A 17,246-nucleotide genomic window follows, 5' to 3' on the forward strand; every position below is an offset into this window, starting at 1 on the left:
AACGTTTACCAGAGGTTTGGTGCATACTGTTTCTGTATTTGTTGTGTTGGACTGCAAAAGAACAGGCTTTTTTCCTGGCTTTGTCTTCAAACAATCTTAGTTCCTCCTGCCACAGATCCAAGCAGATGTGATGAACAGATGAGGAGAGAGAGGAGTTCAAGTCAGCATCAAATAAGTGCTCTGACATCTTGATTTTAAAGTGATGTCAGTTAAAAGAGGTGGTGCACATACATTACTTTTTATTTGATTTTAACCATAATAATAGAGACAAACATTACTACATTAGCATGAGAAGTGCCAGTATTGACCTATGAAGCCTAGCATGACGCTTATTTACATTTTGACATTGACATAATCATTGTTTTTGTCTTTTAAACAAAAAACTCATCCAATGTAAACTATATGTAGTGGGACCTTTTTTAAAAGCAGAATTTAATCCCATATAAGCAGTGCTATACAAAAGTGGCACTTTCTATTGTTGCCATGAGAACTAGCTCTGACCTCTGACCTCATTAACAACAATAAGAATCCCTGATGATAATTGTCTGTCTTTATCTGCTGTGACATTTGTGCTGAAAACATCAATATCTGTCTTCACTTAATGAACATCAACAAACAAACATGCCTGAGGTCATCTGATGAGCCACAACCAAGGATCTGTTTCACAAAGTGTAATAGACGGAGCTCGAGTTGTGACACAGAAACGGTTTTGTCATCATCTTTTCTATTTAGGAACAAATGTTACATGAAAAGTAAATAAAGAAAATTGACATTTCATGTAGTGGCACAAGATTGCTTCTAAAAACTGTGGAACAACTTTAGAATAGGTGCCAAGTGCTGTTACGTTAACTTTACCTTCCTCACTCTTTTGTCACGACCATGGTCCTTCCTCCTGCACATCTCCTGTGACTGAGAGGGCTTGTTACTAGCTGTGCTGGTACTACCCTTGATGGTGCACCAGTAGCCCTGACAGCTAAGATGTTGTTTACTTTACACATTTTTCTGCACGTATTGTGAGTTTATTTTTATTTTCCTCTCTTAGGGAAGTGCTCAGTATGGCAGATTACCAGTCCAGACCTGGCTCTCATCTGGCATTTCATTACAAACAGGCTGTCATGGAAATCAATGCATGGACTGAGGAACAGAAATCACTGAGTGCAAAGACAGTGCACAGTGTTTTGACAAGTGTAGGATAAAGCTCTAACATACAAAGAAGAAGCCATGATGCAAACACGACCCAGAAACATCTTCTCTGTGCTAAAGTTTATTTAAAATGGACTCAGGTAAATCAGGAAACTACTCCCTGGTTGGATGAATCAAATTGGAAATTATTTAAGGAAAACATGGAACCTTTGACCTCTGAAGAGAAGCAGGGTGTGCATTTGTGCCCTATGGGACTGACAGTTTGCACATCTGAAGAGGCACGATCAATGCTGGAAGATATCTACATGTCTTACCACACCACAACTTATTTGCCTTTGTCAAATCAAAGGCAAACCGGGAGTTAGGGAGTATTGTTGTGTAGGTGGGTGAAAAAGCTTAAAGGTTAATCTGACTCTATGGTTCAAATGTCTGACTGAACTATATGCTGCTGTGGTGCATTATGGGTTACGTAGGCACCAAAACTGAAACAGGATGATGACTGTTCTGATTTTGTTTTTACTCCTAGACTACCAGATAACTGTTCCTAAAAGCCATCAGATGGTGCAGGAAAATCCATTTAATGTTGATGGTGTTGCTGCACTCCCTGCTGTCAGACTCACACCAGTACACTCCACTGTCTGATGGGTAGACACCTTTGATGGTGCAGGATGATCCATTTAATTGGCCCCAGGTTTCATAATAAAAGAAGACTGACCTGCCGGGATGGATGCTCAGAGTAGCAGCTGCAGGTTCAAAAACATCAGGTCGAGACACATCAGTTAACATGCAGTAGACTACATGCAGTGTGTCGAGATCAATGACATGAACATCAGAGAAGTAACCTGTACTGATCGTAAGTGCTAAAAGAGACGGGAGACTCACAAAAGATTAACATGAGAGTCAGAATAAATATTCCATTAGACCAGCAAATATGAAGAGACGAGCTACAACAACCATTATAACTAAAATTGGATTAAGATGTATATTATTCTGCTGTACATGCTTATATATAACAGTCACGGTCTGCTGGGCTGTATCATTGGAGGGGCAAACAGGCATCCACTGTTTAGCCAACAGTACCCTGAGCTACTAGGATAAAACCCACAGACCCATTTTATTCCCCTGATGTTCCACAGATCTGAACTCCAACTAAGAACTTCTGTGATTTCCAAAAAGTACCACAGAGTGTCAAAACACTCAGAAGTCTATGCAGTTACACAGTGAAGACAAATGATAAGAGGATTATTAATGTTCACGCTGCACTGAAAAAAGCTCATGACTCACAAACCATAAACTCGTGTAAAAAGAACTAAAAGTGACATTTGTATAAGAAACATATTGATTTATCTTTAACAAAATCCAAGCAGTGGATGAGAGTCCACAGTGAGAAAGTGAGAAGAGACTCCATGGATTTCATATTATAGAAAAAAACAAGTCCACAGTGTGTGGGAGAATAAAACATTTTGCCTCTTTCTTCTTTAAATCAACATCCATGTTTCAGTTTTAATTCTTAAATTCAGGAAGTGTGCTCAGATGGCCAGTTTTGCTTTCTACAGTTTTAAAGGTTACTCAGTGAATGTCCCCAAAGTTTCTGTCAGCCAAAATAAGAGCTGTCTGACTTAAACTACTTCAGTGCTTGATTATTTAATTACTCACCAGAGGGGACGCTGGGTCATCTTTTATTAAAGGAACTTTCTAAAACAACATTATTAGTATTTTAATTACTTTATATAAAATGTTCAGATTGCATTAAAATAAGCAACAAGTGTAAAAATGCCCACAAGGTGGCGACAGACAGACAATGCTGATGAGGACATTTGTGAGACTATTTTTCACATTTTTTGATGTCAAAGGCACATCTGCCTGGTTACTGTTATTTCTTCATCCCACTTACCACAGCAGATAGTTAATGCCAGGTTACAGAGTAACACAAGAGTAATGTTTCTAAAAGTAAGAACATATATTTTTTGATGTATTTAGAACAGCAGTAATACAGACAGACACTGATGCATAAAATGATACATTAAACCACAGGACAAATTATAAATTAAAGAAGTATTTGACAAATCTCTTACAGCAGGTTTATAAAAGACAATATACTAGTTTGTATATACAATCCTATATAAAACAAATGCAGCCTGGAGCGTGAGCGGCACTGGTGAAGGTTTGCACTCTCAGAGTGCTTCTTCATAACATTGTGACACTCAATTTGTCCTTTAAAGATAAAACTCATCAAATGCGAAAATGAGACAGTTTTCTGTTCAGTTTATTTAATTTTAGATTCATACAAAATCGAACATCATTGCTGCTGAGAGCTTATTAAGGTTGAAAGGATCAGTGTAAGACTATTGCTTTAATCCCAGTGATATGTTGATTGTTGATCATCGTCTTCCTGCACTCGAGTTAGAGATGATCAGGCCATTTCCTTTTAGCCTCAGCTCGAGCTGCAGGAAGAACAAAAACTATTTATAGTTCGACATTTTTCAAAGATGACATTTAGTCACGTATAAGCTGCTTCATACAACAGCAACAACACCTATTGTTTCCAGAGAATCAGCTCTGTTGACACATTGACTGTAACAAGGATATCAGAAAACTGTCTGTCAGCTGTTCTGCCACAGAAATGACTCAACAGCAGCTGGAAACTTTGCTGTGAAATGTGATGCAAACAAGTGAACATCCATCCTCGCTGCAGGAGCATGAACATACTCAGACACAACCCCCTGGTTGTGTCTGAGTATGTTCATGTTCATGTCATGTTGGTGTCATTTGACTTTGCACCACTGTGGATGCCCCGCTCCCCTTAATGTGGTTAGACTGAACCAAAGATTATAATAACTGTTTCTACTCTATGGTTTCACTCAGTCAAACAGACGTTGCCTTCAGGTGACATGATGATCGTTATCTATGTGTTAGGTCTGATATCATTAGCTTGTTCTGGCTCCAAATGCCCACCAAGCAGCAGCTTAAGAAGCAAAAGTAAAATGGTGAAATTCTGACAGTGACGATGTCCAGGCCTGCATGAAAAAGAGGACATTTTAGATTTAATGGAGGCAGAAGTAAGCAGTAACCTCTACTGTAGCCTTCTGACTGGTAAATAACCTGCTCTACCACCAATACATTCACACACACACATAAAAAAAAAATGACATTTTGGCTCACATAAACCCATAAATACTTGGTGCCAAGATGGGAAACACAACAATCAGCACTGAAATTCCATTACGATTACATAATTTCATATTTCAGACCTTAATGTGAGATTTTATCATTTTGCTCATTCTTTTCAAAGCTTTTTAAAAAAAGGTGAGGCCTACTCATTACAAGCTGTAAGGTTGGGGAAACGTGCAGTCAGCTGAGACTGAAGAAGTCACTTGGATGAGTCACCAAATGTTTCTACCACTGAAAACATTACGTCCAGATGAGCAGAATCAACTTTTTGGGTTCAAGCATCAGGTTGATGCCTGATGCTTCAGGTCTGCAACCTCATGCAGTCAGATTCCATCTTTAAAGCAACTTTTGTGCCTGATGACTAAAGTAATAAAATCCAGCCTGAACGTCATGGATCTAAAACTGAACTTCAGAAATGTATTTACAAATAGTGACAGAGTGAGGTAATGCTACTTTTCTTCAATGATCTCCCAAAGCATTGCAAGATACAGAGACAAATACCAAAACAACTCTGGAGGTTTAAGAGTTATTATACTCTCAATAAGAACGCACATTTACAGCAGTGGTTTAGCTCACTGGGTTCAGCAGGTGATGCATATGTCATAAAGCTAATACAGAAACCTGAGCTTTTACTCTGAGTTCTGCTCCCAGCTTTCATGTCTTCTCTCCACTGTCTTATTGCAATAAAGGCCTTCCAAAAAAGTGCATGTTAAAGATCAGTAAGAGAGGCGCAGCATCTGCAAGTAAGCCTGCAACTAAGGTGGCACCATGTGCACGGGCTAATGGGTTAAAAGTCTGACATTGTGAACTTAATGTCCAGAGTGAAATTTTAGTTTTTGTAAAGTTTACTCATTATATATGATAATAATTCATTTTTGACATTTCTTCAGCACCTATGTCCTCTGACCCCTTTAGGAAAATTGACATAAACCAACATAATCAGAATTTTTTGAAGTTTTCTTACCTTGAGCCCACTTCCTGTAGGTGTACACAGCCAGTATGAGTATACAGGTGTAGAGGATGAACAGCAGGATGGTGCTCAAAAGTTTGGGCAGAGCGATCGGAGGAGTAGGATCAGGATCAGGATCAGGGGTGGTCACGGGAATATTATTCTCTGTTAGGAGATAAAGTTTTATCATCAGTTCTTCTGTTTAGAGCGAACATTAAAAAATGTTAATTTTAAATCAATATTTCGTGTTGATACACATGCAGAGATTACTGTGCATTTCACCAAAACATTTCAAGGAACCACATCAGGACATGAAAAACAGAGCTTCTGTGAAATGAGTCAAAGTTTTCAGCATAAAGATATGAGATGTATGACAAACCTTATACCTGGCCTACAGTACCACTTCCTGTGGTAGAACCGCTGCATATCCAGGAAGCAGCTCATATATGTGAAAAAACCTGACACGCTTCATGTTGGTGACACGCTTCCAGTGACATTTCATTTCATTTGCTACAGTAGTTAGATTTTTCAGATTGGTTTTATAACGAAACACACAGTCATTTCATTTCTGGATAAGAAAGCAAATTACTCCATAAATATTTTAAACCAAATCTAAAATTCTAGCACATTTCTCTTTTGACCTTTTTATTTATTTTCTTTTTTAGTAGGGATGTCGGCCGGCAGTGTGTTCTCATTCTGGGACATCGATTAAAGCATTTATTTGCCAAATACCAGCTTCATTTACATCATAGTTGTGTGTTTAAGAAAAGAACTGGTTATGTCTCTAGTGTCTTCTCTAGACCCTAGGACTCTAAGACACCAGAAAAAGCATGTGATAGAGTGCAACATAGTGACTTTGTACTGTGTACTGTGTGCAGAAGTCAGGACGTCAGTGTCAGAGAAGTACACGAGAAGGGTGTTGCAGGACATGTAACAGGATGAGACAGTCATGAGGGGGATTAACAGATGGGTTTATGATGGGGTTGGGATGACATCAGAGATCAGCTCTGAGCTCCTTCTTATTTGAGATGGTGATGGACAAGCTGACAGATGAGGAGTTTCTGTGGACTATGATGTTTGCAGATGACACTGAAATTTGTATTAAGAGAGTGGGGAACAGGTGGAAGAGAGCCTGGGGAGGTGGAGGTAAGTTCTGGAGATAAGATGAATGAAAGTCCCTAGAAGTAAGCTAGAATACATGTTTGTGAATGTGGGAGACAGTGCACAAGAGAGGCAAAGAAGAGAGTGCAGGCAAGGTGCTGTGGGCAGAGATGAGTGTGAGTTATGGCAAAAGGATAACAGGAAGAATGAAAGGGGGAATTACAAAATGATAGTTACAGCTGCTGTGATATATAGTTTGGACAAGATAACACATCACTTCTCCCACCTCACAGCTGGAGGTGGGAGACAGTGGCAGAGAAAAGGACATTAAAGAAACTGCTGGACATTATGAACAATGCTGGGCATCCTCTGCACACGGCCATTAACAACCAGAAGAGTCTGTTCAGTGACAGGTTGCTTCTCCCAAAGACAAGAACTAACAGACTTAAAAACTCCTTTGTCCCACACGCCATCAAACTGTTTAACTCCTCTCTGGAGGGGAGAGGGAGGGGAAACAGGAGGACAAAGGAGGGGGGAACAACTAAGCTGTAGTGCCTCTTCACCTCACTGTGCAATACCTTTTGTGCAATACTTTTGTTAATAGTCAACAGTGCAATAGACTCAATACTTGAAATGTGCAATTCACTTGTATTTTTTATTTTTATTCCTATTTATTCTATTTATCCCCTTTGTATATTTTATTTATATATGTCTCTGTATTTATATGTGTGTGTGTGTGTGTGTGTGTGTGTGTGTGTGTGTGTGTGTGTGTGTGTGTGTGTGTGTGTGTATATACATATAATATTCTGTAACTGTAACTTCTGTCGGTGCTGTGCTTTTGGAAACAGAATTTCCCAGAGGAACCCACCCGAGGGATTAATAAAGTTTTATCTTATCTTATCTTAGAAGTGACGATAAACAGCGAGAATAAAACTGAAAACTACTTGGTTAACTTTTGATTTAGGAATATAAAACTTTAGGTTAATCAATGTCCCGGAAATGTTAAGATTTTAGTTTACTCTTTAAAACTTACAGCTTTAAACCTGGCTTTCACCAGGCAGCATAGAGGGGTAGACATACTGGTGCATTATGGTGATACAAGTTTTGCTAATAAGTTGTGGTCAGGTTTATACAAAAAACATCCCATTTAATCACCAAGTTATAATTGAAACTGCTTTATGTATGCAACAGTATTTATAAGCTGTCAGACGAAAGCTTCATGAAATCTAACATCATCCTCACCTCTCACTTCCAGCCAAACCACTGGTGACTCTCCTTTTGTGGGATGTTCACACTTGTAGAAGCCTTCGTTCTCCTTGGACACATGGATAAGGCCCAACCTTCCTTCAGGCTTTTTTTCAAAAAAAGTACCATTTCTGTAGAATGCAGTACTGAAATTGGACGTAGACTCCTTTGCATATTTTTCCTTATAGGAGCAGTTTAGTGTCACACTGTCTCCCTCAGTCAGAGGAACAGCAGGACCCTGCAGGATGACACCAGCTGAAATGCAGAGAGAGAAACGGTGGTCTCTGACTCTGGTTTTGTTCTTAGTTAAAAAAAAATTGCAAAATGCGTTAATTTTATTTTTACTTAAGATACAACATCAACAATCTGACATTACTTAGCAAGCTTACTTGCCACTGTGATGTTGATGGTGTTGCTGCACTCCCCGCTGTCAGACTCACACCAGTACACTCCACTGTCTGATGGGTAGACACCTTTGATGGTGCAGGATGACCCATTTAATTGGCCCCAGGTCTCACATGAAACAGAAGACCTTGTGGAGGTGTTTCTCTTCACTGTCCAGCTGCTGAAGCTGCCTGGCACTGCACAGCTCAGAGTCACGGTTTCATAATAAAAGAAGACTGACCTGCCGGGATGGATGCTCAGAGTAGCAGCTGCAGGTTCAAAAACATCAGGTCGAGACACATCAGTTAACATGTAGTACACGCAGTGTGAGAAGATCAATGACATAGATGCTGAAACCTTTTCTGCCACTGCACAGATTCAAACCAGCGACCGTTTTGGACAAAAGTTTCCACAAACTCAACATTGCCAAGAACGACATGGTAATGTTAGGCTTTTAAGCCCCACGCCCGCTACCAGGGGTAAAAAGGAGGAGCTCACGTTTAATCGGTTATAACACGGTGTCAGAAATATAAGTCCGGACATGTGCGGTATCCACAAAAACCTCTGAATCTCAGTTAAAATCTCATATAAACCATTTCTACAAAAACTAAACAGAACGAAAACAAGTCATGATTAAACCAACAGTTACGTAAATGTCCGCTAAACAAACAAAACCAAACAAGAAATTCTCCAGACTTTATGTAACCAGCTAAAGAAAGGTGAGTTATCTTCCAGAGATATCAACGATTCCAAACACCAAGTTTCACAACACTCTGACCAAAATTCACTGAACGAGCCGCAAAAGAAGACCACAAAAACACATAGCGGCGCAAATGCGCTCAGACAGAAATTGGCTTACTGTTCAGATTTCGCAGTTAGCTCTTAGCCACGTGATTATCAGCAGTTTCCACGGCTAACTAACCGCATCAGAGCCATTTCCGTCAACAACCTACATTTTAGACCCACCTACAGACACGTGACTGGATGGAGGTCACATGTAGTAATTTTGGGGCCACGTTGAGTTTGGCCTTGCAAGTTCTGATTGGTTGAAGTGACGGGAACGTGGCATCATTACTGTGATTCTATTGGCTCAAACGATTAAAAAGAGGTGTCAATCATGCAAATTTACCAAAAGAAACCAAAGTTACAGCCCCTCAGAATTTAAAGGGCCAGAGGCCAATTAAACGCTACATGCGCACGGCAGAAAAGGGCCATTGCGATGTAAATGTGTGGTTAATTCTTCAAAAAATGTATTAAAAAAACAAGCATTTTTAAGCAAAATTAATGAATTTCTGCTTAATTTTATTTTGATACCAAAATTGTAAGCACAGAGTTTGTATTGGAGGAGAAATAATCAATTAATTTTGGGCATTTCATTTTAGAGCAGGAAGCTCAGAAACCACTTTGGGGCTCAAGATTAATGATTTCTTTGAAATGTTTTATTTCCACTTTAATCTCTAATCTTAACCTTATTCCATTTCAAAAAAAAGTAATTGGTTGCACAAATTTGAATTTATTTTCGATTTTCTCAAATCTGCACTGCACATCAAAAGAATACTTTCAGGTTCAATATACATACACTTAAATCTTTTAGTAAGTGACACAGTCAGCTTTTCATGGGTGATCATGATTAACTACAACTGGTACTTTATGTCTGTCAGCACTAAAGCACTTGTTTCACAGCGTTCATCAGATTAACCAATACTCAAAAAATGGGAAAGTCCAAAGATCTGAATGAAGATCTAAGAAGTAACATACAAAGACACAGACTAAGACACGCGAGCTTGACATTGGGACAGAGGGGGAAACAGACATGGGAACAAGACAAAAAGAGAAGATGGAGACGGCGAGAGACATGATGGGCTGTGGAGAACACACATGGATGCACATGAAGGACAGATGAGACAAGGATGAAACACAAGGAGGAAAACCTGGGACAACTAAGGGAGACAAGACACAGAGAGGGGGGGGAGCGAGACCACAGAAGCCGAGCAGACATAGACATGAGTGGGGAAAGCTGTAAACTCAATGACATTAGAAGAACCAAAACTCAAACCTAAAACGTCTTAGCAAAGCAAAAAATCAAACATCAACAAATATGTTAACCTAAAAAAGTAACCTCAAAGAGCTGGGTCAAAGACCCAGAAACAAAACATTCTGCCAATAAGAGAGGTCAAACTTCCCATCAGAGTTATGCCTGCAGCTTGTTGTTGGCTGTCACTAATATTTGTTAAATGTTAACCAAATATTTCAACCTTTTTTTGTTTAGTTTTTTAAAGTCATTAAAGATGTAAGAACAGTTGAAGAAACCATTAAAAGCCCACAATTACCTCAACATTCACTCCCCTGATGAGTGTATGGAAACTTCTGACCATGAATGTTCAAGAAGGGTTAATTTTAGCTTCAGGGAAAACTAATCCATGTAAATATTCCACCATGTATCAAGTGATGGGAGTTATAACAACCATGACAGCTGATGTCGCATTAACGTGTACGAGAGGAATTCAAATTCAAAATCATAAAATGCACAAAATCAGGAATCTGCCCAGCTAACAGGGGCTTAGAGACAGATTATACCCGAGGACTCAAGTCATCAGTCCATCACAGAGCTAAACATTCACAGACAACCATCCTTACCTGTGAACAATTAAAATAACTAGTTAACCTAACAGGCATGTGTTTGGACCGTGGGAGGAAGTTAGACTACCAGGAACTCACACAGTCCAAACAAAGACACAAACTCCACTCACAAGACCCTTTAACCCTTTGGCTCTAAACCAACACGGCTCATTTCTCAAATGATTTACAGAAGAAAAAAACAAATATGCTTTCTGATGTTCACATGTAGCAAAGTGCTTTAAAGGATTTCAGAAACTGCTTTTAAAACTTTAACCATCATTTAAGAATTGACTCATTGCAAATGAGAAAAACTGCATGCAAGCTATAAATGTAAAAACAAACACAGATCTGTTGTTGACAAATATGAAATAAAAAGTCAGTTTTCTTACTGATCATGAGGCAGACTGGTGCGATCATCATCCTGTTTTAAAGATGACTTTGTTTGAAGTCTGAAAACAGTAATTTAAACCACATCCTGCCAAAGCCTTCTCACACCATGCACAGCGCACACCCACAAAATAACGTAAAAAAACTCATCAAGTACCCTATGCTGGACCTGCAACACCTTTGCATTTATATCTAGAGACCATAAAGTCTAAATGTCTTCTTTATTTCTGTTCCTTTAGAAATAGTAGTTGAATGTGTGGACTGTAAAACAGAGTTTTACAGATGGAACATTTTCTGTATTAATATTACAAATATAAGCCACGGTTACATAAACCAGGCCTAAGGTTGTGCATGTGCACATTGGTATCTCTACTAAAGTGTAACAATCAATTCAATTTTATTTATACAGCACCAAATCACAACAACAGTCGCCTCAAGGCTTTATATTGTAAGGTAGATCCTACAATAATACATACAGAGAAAAACCCAACAATCATATGACCCCCTATAGCAAGCACTTTGGTGACAGTGGGGGGGGGAAACTCCCTTTTAACAGGAAGAAACTTCCAGCAGAACCAGACTCAGGGAGGGGCGGCCATCTGCTGCGAGGGGTGAGAGAAGGAAAACATGCTGTGGGAGAGAAACAGAGATTAATAACAAGTATTAGGTGTTCTGGTAACGCCTAGTGGTAAATCCCGAATAAATCTTGCCAAAGGCTATTTGAGGAAACCAAGTCTTGCATACTTTATCTTGGCATTTTATGCCAATTTTGTATTAAAAAGTGGTCAATAAAACGAATAGAACAAGAAAATAAAATAAAAGAAGTTGCTCATCACAACTTTGATGTCAAGTAAAACATACACAGATTGTCTAAAAAGCTGCACTTCTAAGAATTGATATTAAATGTCTTAAGCTTGCATTGTACCCAAGGATTCTGTAAAATATTTACATACTGTATACAAGATGTCAATACAGTGCTCAGAGGCACCAGGTTAAAAACTATTAACACCAAGATGCAGTTTACCAACATGTCTGTGCAAATTTGTGAAATAATAGTCTACTAAGGCCTATTAAGAAAGAGATCACAAAAATCACAAAAATTGAAAGTTTATTTCAAGGTAATTTCGCAGTCCAAATTAAAATCTGAAGAAATTCTCTCAGGGCATTGTGTGTTTATGTGGACGAGAGAGTCACACAGCAACAACAAAGAGCATAATGTAGTGGTTATCCCGAGCATAAAAGTATGTTTTGTTGATATAGTGCAATGTAAGAGCTTATGGAGTTTTCAGAGTCTAGACAGTCAAAAATACTCATTGTGCACACAAAAACAGATATCAATCTGGATAGTGGTTAATTCAACAAGGACACTATTGGCGTGTCCAAAACCATGGGCTGTATCCTCCTGAGGACCTGGCCTTCGTGGTCTACGTGGGCCGGGTCCTCAGAAGGTCCAATAGGCCGGACGTAAAGGCCGGACAGTCTAGCCTACAGATTTGTGCCAGCGCTGTCTCGCTGGAGTTTAATCAACTCGGCCGTCTGCTCCTTGCTATCTAAAATATAACAGGACGATTGCGTAAATTCCCGACCATCTCACACTTCTGTTTAATTAGTTTTCTGTTTGACGTTTATTCAGCTGTGTGAAAACCCCGGAAGAACCCACCCGAGGGATTAATAAAGTTTTAATTTATCTAATCTAATCTAATGACTTTAATCCAGCCAAACTGATTTACTCCTGAACAAATAAAACACTGAAAAAAGCCAAACAATAACATTTTCAAGTTATCTAAGTGACTTATATATCAAGTTTAACCAGAGTAGCGAAAGACCGCGTTGCTCTGAAGATGATGTGCCGGGAGTTTGCCGTTCTCGGCAGCTCTAGTGACCCTCGAGCTCCCGGCGAGCTATCAAGCTGGTGGGTAACAGACGTCTCTGAAAACATCGGAGCACTTTTGCAAATATGTGATATCTTGATCTAAGGAGCTTGGAAAGAAAAGCGTCTGGACTTCTTTAAGTTACTTGAAGACGTTTCACCTCTCATCCGAGAAGCTTCTTCAATTCTAAGAGTCAAATGGTGGAGAGTCCCAGATTTAAGCCCTGTGGGAGTTTCCCCCCAAAAGAGGGACAAAGGACCCCCTGATGATCCTCTACCTAATCACATGAGCCAAGGTGTGAAAACGGGTGTGGGTCACAATCAGCCAGGGTTTCGGGTGAGCTCATTGTGAAACCTAGCCCCACCCTATCATGTGATTTCCTGAGGTCAAAGAAGCCATTTATGTCCACTGTGACGCCTTAACGCCCACTCACACTCTGGGCCATCTGACCTCAGGAAATCACATGATCACTGAAATCACTGTGAGCGACCATCTTTGAACAGAGGTGGTGGCCTATGACACCAACTGTCTGCCATCTATAATCCAGTTTTGAAGGCGTCTGGGAATCGACGTTAAATCCATACTGTAGATCTGTGCAAACACAGAATACTGATTAGCAGCAATATAACAATTAATATAGCAATTAAATGAAATAGGCTGTAATTGCATGTAGCTTGCATGTATGCCGTTTTTCTTGTTTTCATAGCTCTGGTAATATGTGTTTAAACTCAGTGAGTTGTGAAGTCTTTTCTTCTTCCTCATTTTCAGTAGAAAATGCCCTTCTTTAATTATTATCAGTTCAAAGTTCAACATAAGTTGTTTTTTGGCAGAGAAAAAAAAATACATATCACCACACAAGTGATGGGTCTGCCTGGCACAGACCCACTGCTGGAACAAGACAATTCTACTACAACAGCAAAAGCAAGACGCAAGTCACCAAAGTTCTTTGTGTTACTTGTGCACGAAGGAGAGAACAGTGACGAGCGCCGTTCCTTCGCTTGACCCCAGTTGCTCTCGTCTGCTCCCTCGTAGCACTGCTCTTTATTGTCGTTACATGAATATGCATACGTTCATTAACCCACGACATCTTACATAGGCATACATGTGAACAAAGAGACAAAAAACAAAAAACTTTTCTGTGTGTCATATAGGTATGTGTGTGGGTGTGTGTGTGTGGGTGTGTGTGGGGTCAAGATGTGACCCTGTGAAGACTCCCCAAAGCTGGTGCCAGGAGTCTAGCGGTCCACCTAAACAAAAGGCACTTGTACTTAAACAGATACAGAGTAGGTGTCCTCCTATACCATAAATCAGTAAGAGAAGGTACGACCTCTCTCATGACCTTAAGATGTGTGTGCATGCCAGAGTGCTCTGGGTAGCACACAGAGTCTTTGCAGACTGTTAAGGATCAGACCTCTATCATTATGCAATCGATTATAATCGACTAAGCATTTCTGAGTACATATTTCTAAGCATAAATAACAATCAACAATATAACCCTAACAACTTCTTAATAGCAATGAACTGGTCTGCATTGGTGCATCATATCTTTATTCTCTTCCCCCTCCTGCCCCCCTCTTTCTTAAATAGATAACTATCATATCTGATATCATATCTCACAGTACAATAATATTGAATGGGTTGCATTGTTGTATTTTGTCATGTTTCTCAGGTCTTTGTCTGAATTTCTACGAACATTATTGCTAAGGATTGTCTTATTGCATTGGAGTCACACTGGGTTAAATATGTACACTTGGGTTTTAAGGGGTATTTATTATTTTCTTCTTTTTTTTGGGTTGTATGGAAGCCCCAAACGCAATTTCATTGTTCTTGACAATGACAATAAATAAATAAATACTAAATACTAAAGCAAACACCAAGGATCTAACTAACAGTTTCAAGGTTAATACTTCATAAAATTACCCAATGAGTGTTTGTGGACACACAGTCCAGTTTTGTTCTGTTACTTGACATAAACTGCCTCATCTTTGTTTTCAAATACATCATCAAGATTTTTTTTTCATGTCCAGTTTTTAAGGACTAAAAATTCTGAAAGTAGAGGTCCAAATGGAACAAATTTTTACACCTCAATATCTTAATTAATAACAAGTGTGTGTGTGTGTGTGTGTGTGTGTGTGTGTCTATTTTTAGTTTTTGTTTTTTTATTTGCCAGGTAGTCATCTGATCATGCTGGAACTCAGAGTGGAACTGGGAAGAGCGGATCGAGGAGGCCAACGAGAGGAAACGCGACAAGTACCAGGAACTAGTGCAGGAGTGCAGGGGAAGGGGGTGGGAGACACTCTATGAGCGCATAGTAGTGGGTTATAAGGGCTTTGCAGGATGATCACTCTGCAAAGTCCTTGACCAGCTGGGTGTGGCTGGGGCAATGAAGAAGAGGTCCATCCAGGCTGTGAGTGAAGCGGCAGGGAAAGCCACAAGGTGGCTGTGAATTAAGAGGGCTGATCCGTGGCGATCACCCCCGGCTGCGTGTGTGATGTTGCAAGATCCAAAATGCCTAATGACCCCAGGATACATCACTAAAGATGCATGCCAGTGCATCCAGGAGATGTTTCTTGCACAATCATATCAAATGTCTCTAAACACATATGTATTGTTAACTTAAAAAATGTCCATGACCAAAAACCAACACACAGTTCTTTTGAGATAAATTTACATTCTGCTGTGCGACCAAGCTGTTGGACAAGCTGTCCGTTTGGCTGTTCTTGCTCTTCTCTCAGTCAAATCTCTTCTTGTTGTGGTTCTGCTTGCTCATTGTTTGGATGATTGCTTTGTCCTATGTTTTTTATTCCTGTGCAACATAAAACAAGTTATTTGCTTCTCAAAATTGATCATTAACATATTATGTTGTTTGGACACTCTGGTCAACATGTGGTTAAGCTAACAAACTTACATCTTAGGTTGTGGAAAACAAGAAATATTTCAAATTAAAAGCAAGAAAGACTAAAGAGAGAAAGTATTGGTATGTTAAAGAATTCATCATGCATTATGCAGTTTTTCTTTTGAGCTGAGAGGGCCAATAAAATTCACATTGAATAGCTTTAAGCTATAGCAGATCACCAAGCACTCCACGCTTCAGTTATATGAGATACATTTATATTTTTAGCACAGACTGATTTTTGAACTTTTATTTCTTGATCTATATAAAGGATCCAGATCGTTGTAAACAAAGACTCTTGTAGGTCTGATATTAGACACCTTTTGTCAAGCAGGTGTATTCATATCAATCTGATTGATGTTTATTGATGCCCAACATTTACAGATTGCATTGAGTGATGTTAAGATGAAAATTGATAGTGACTGGAGATTTTAGAAATTTTATAATACAGCAACTGTAGCCATATATTTTACATTTAGTATGAGGTAACATGGAGGTTTTTGTTTTTATATTGCATGAGAATAGCACTGATGACAACACTGATATTACCACTCAATTACATGTGGTAGTTTGTGTGTAATAAGCAGGAAGTTAATACTGTATTCATAATTAATGATTGAAACAAGCATCAGGAAGTCTTGAAGGAACTGGATTTAATTATTAGCATTTTGCCTAAGTCAGTTTAAAGGAATAATACATATTAATACATTAGATTCACGTGTGAGTGTAGAGAATCCTCTTTCACAGCATAGTTTATATCTGGATGACAATACATGATATGCTAAAAATATTTCAGATAGGAAAGAAAGTGGAAGACATGTTTAAAATGTCCAGTACACACAAATACAATGCCATGTTCTCGCACTTGTCTAATTCAGGGTTGCACAGGATGAATGCCACCGTCATCATTAACTGACCTCTAAGCATCCAAAGCTCCTGTCAGAGTACCTCGGATTATATTTAGTTTCATATTTCATGTTTGGGCATCATAAATCAGAAATGATCTTTTCATATTTATATCATATAATATTATATTTATATTACATTATAGTTTTTGAGTGTTGTTTATTTAATATTTGCTGACTTATGTTCTCTACTAGTTTAATTTCTACCACTCTTGAGTTTATCTTGTTGTTTAGGTTGTCTTGTGTGTTTTATGGTTCCCTTTTATGTCATTGTTTCATCTGTGTGCCCTTCCTCAGTGTCTCCCAGTTAAGTCAGTCTTGTCTTCATGTTGTTTTGTCATTTTGTCTCTCTAGCCATGTCTCTCCTTCCCTCTCTCTCCCTCCATGTTTCTCCCTCTCTGCGTCCCTCGCCCTCTTGCTCATGTGTTTGTTTCATTTCCCTTACCTGTTCCCATGTTCTCGTTCTTGTGTTTCATCCTTTGTCTCTCCAGTCCATCATGTGCGTCTGTTACTGTCAGTCGTTCCTTTGCTCTATTGTCAAGTGTACGTGTCCTTGTCTGGGTCTCAGTCTGCATTCC

The 17,246-nt window shown here is 39.2% G+C and overlaps 1 protein-coding gene across 1 annotated transcript; it reads right to left on the reverse strand.

Annotated features, from left to right (window-relative positions):
- Positions 1-2,845: 2,845 nt before the first annotated feature.
- LOC113019004 (Fc receptor-like protein 5) lies at positions 2,846-12,080 on the reverse strand. The gene is made up of 5 exons (XM_026162488.2): positions 11,002-12,080; positions 7,999-8,262; positions 7,607-7,864; positions 5,279-5,428; positions 2,846-3,587 (listed from the first exon to the last, which is right to left on the reverse strand). The coding sequence occupies exons 1-5, from the start codon at positions 11,030-11,032 to the stop codon at positions 3,547-3,549; spliced, it is 744 nt and encodes a 247-aa protein (XP_026018273.2). The 5' UTR covers positions 11,033-12,080; the 3' UTR covers positions 2,846-3,546.
- Positions 12,081-17,246: the final 5,166 nt, after the last annotated feature.

Source organism: Astatotilapia calliptera, chromosome 3 (genome assembly GCF_964374335.1).
Source record: "Astatotilapia calliptera chromosome 3, fAstCal68.1, whole genome shotgun sequence".
Classification (NCBI taxonomy): Eukaryota; Metazoa; Chordata; class Actinopteri; order Cichliformes; family Cichlidae; genus Astatotilapia; species Astatotilapia calliptera.

Bases quoted from the DNA above. Each gene is read 5' to 3' on its own strand.
- LOC113019004 (XM_026162488.2), bottom strand. From the start codon at position 11,032: ATGATGATCGCACCAGTCTGCCTCATGATCA. The intron at 7,865-7,998 runs GTAAGCTTGCTA...TCTGCATTTCAG, and splicing joins CATCAACATCACAGTGGCAA to CTGGTGTCATCCTGCAGGGT. The intron at 5,429-7,606 runs GTGAGGATGATG...ATCTCCTAACAG, and splicing joins GGTTTGGCTGGAAGTGAGAG to AGAATAATATTCCCGTGACC.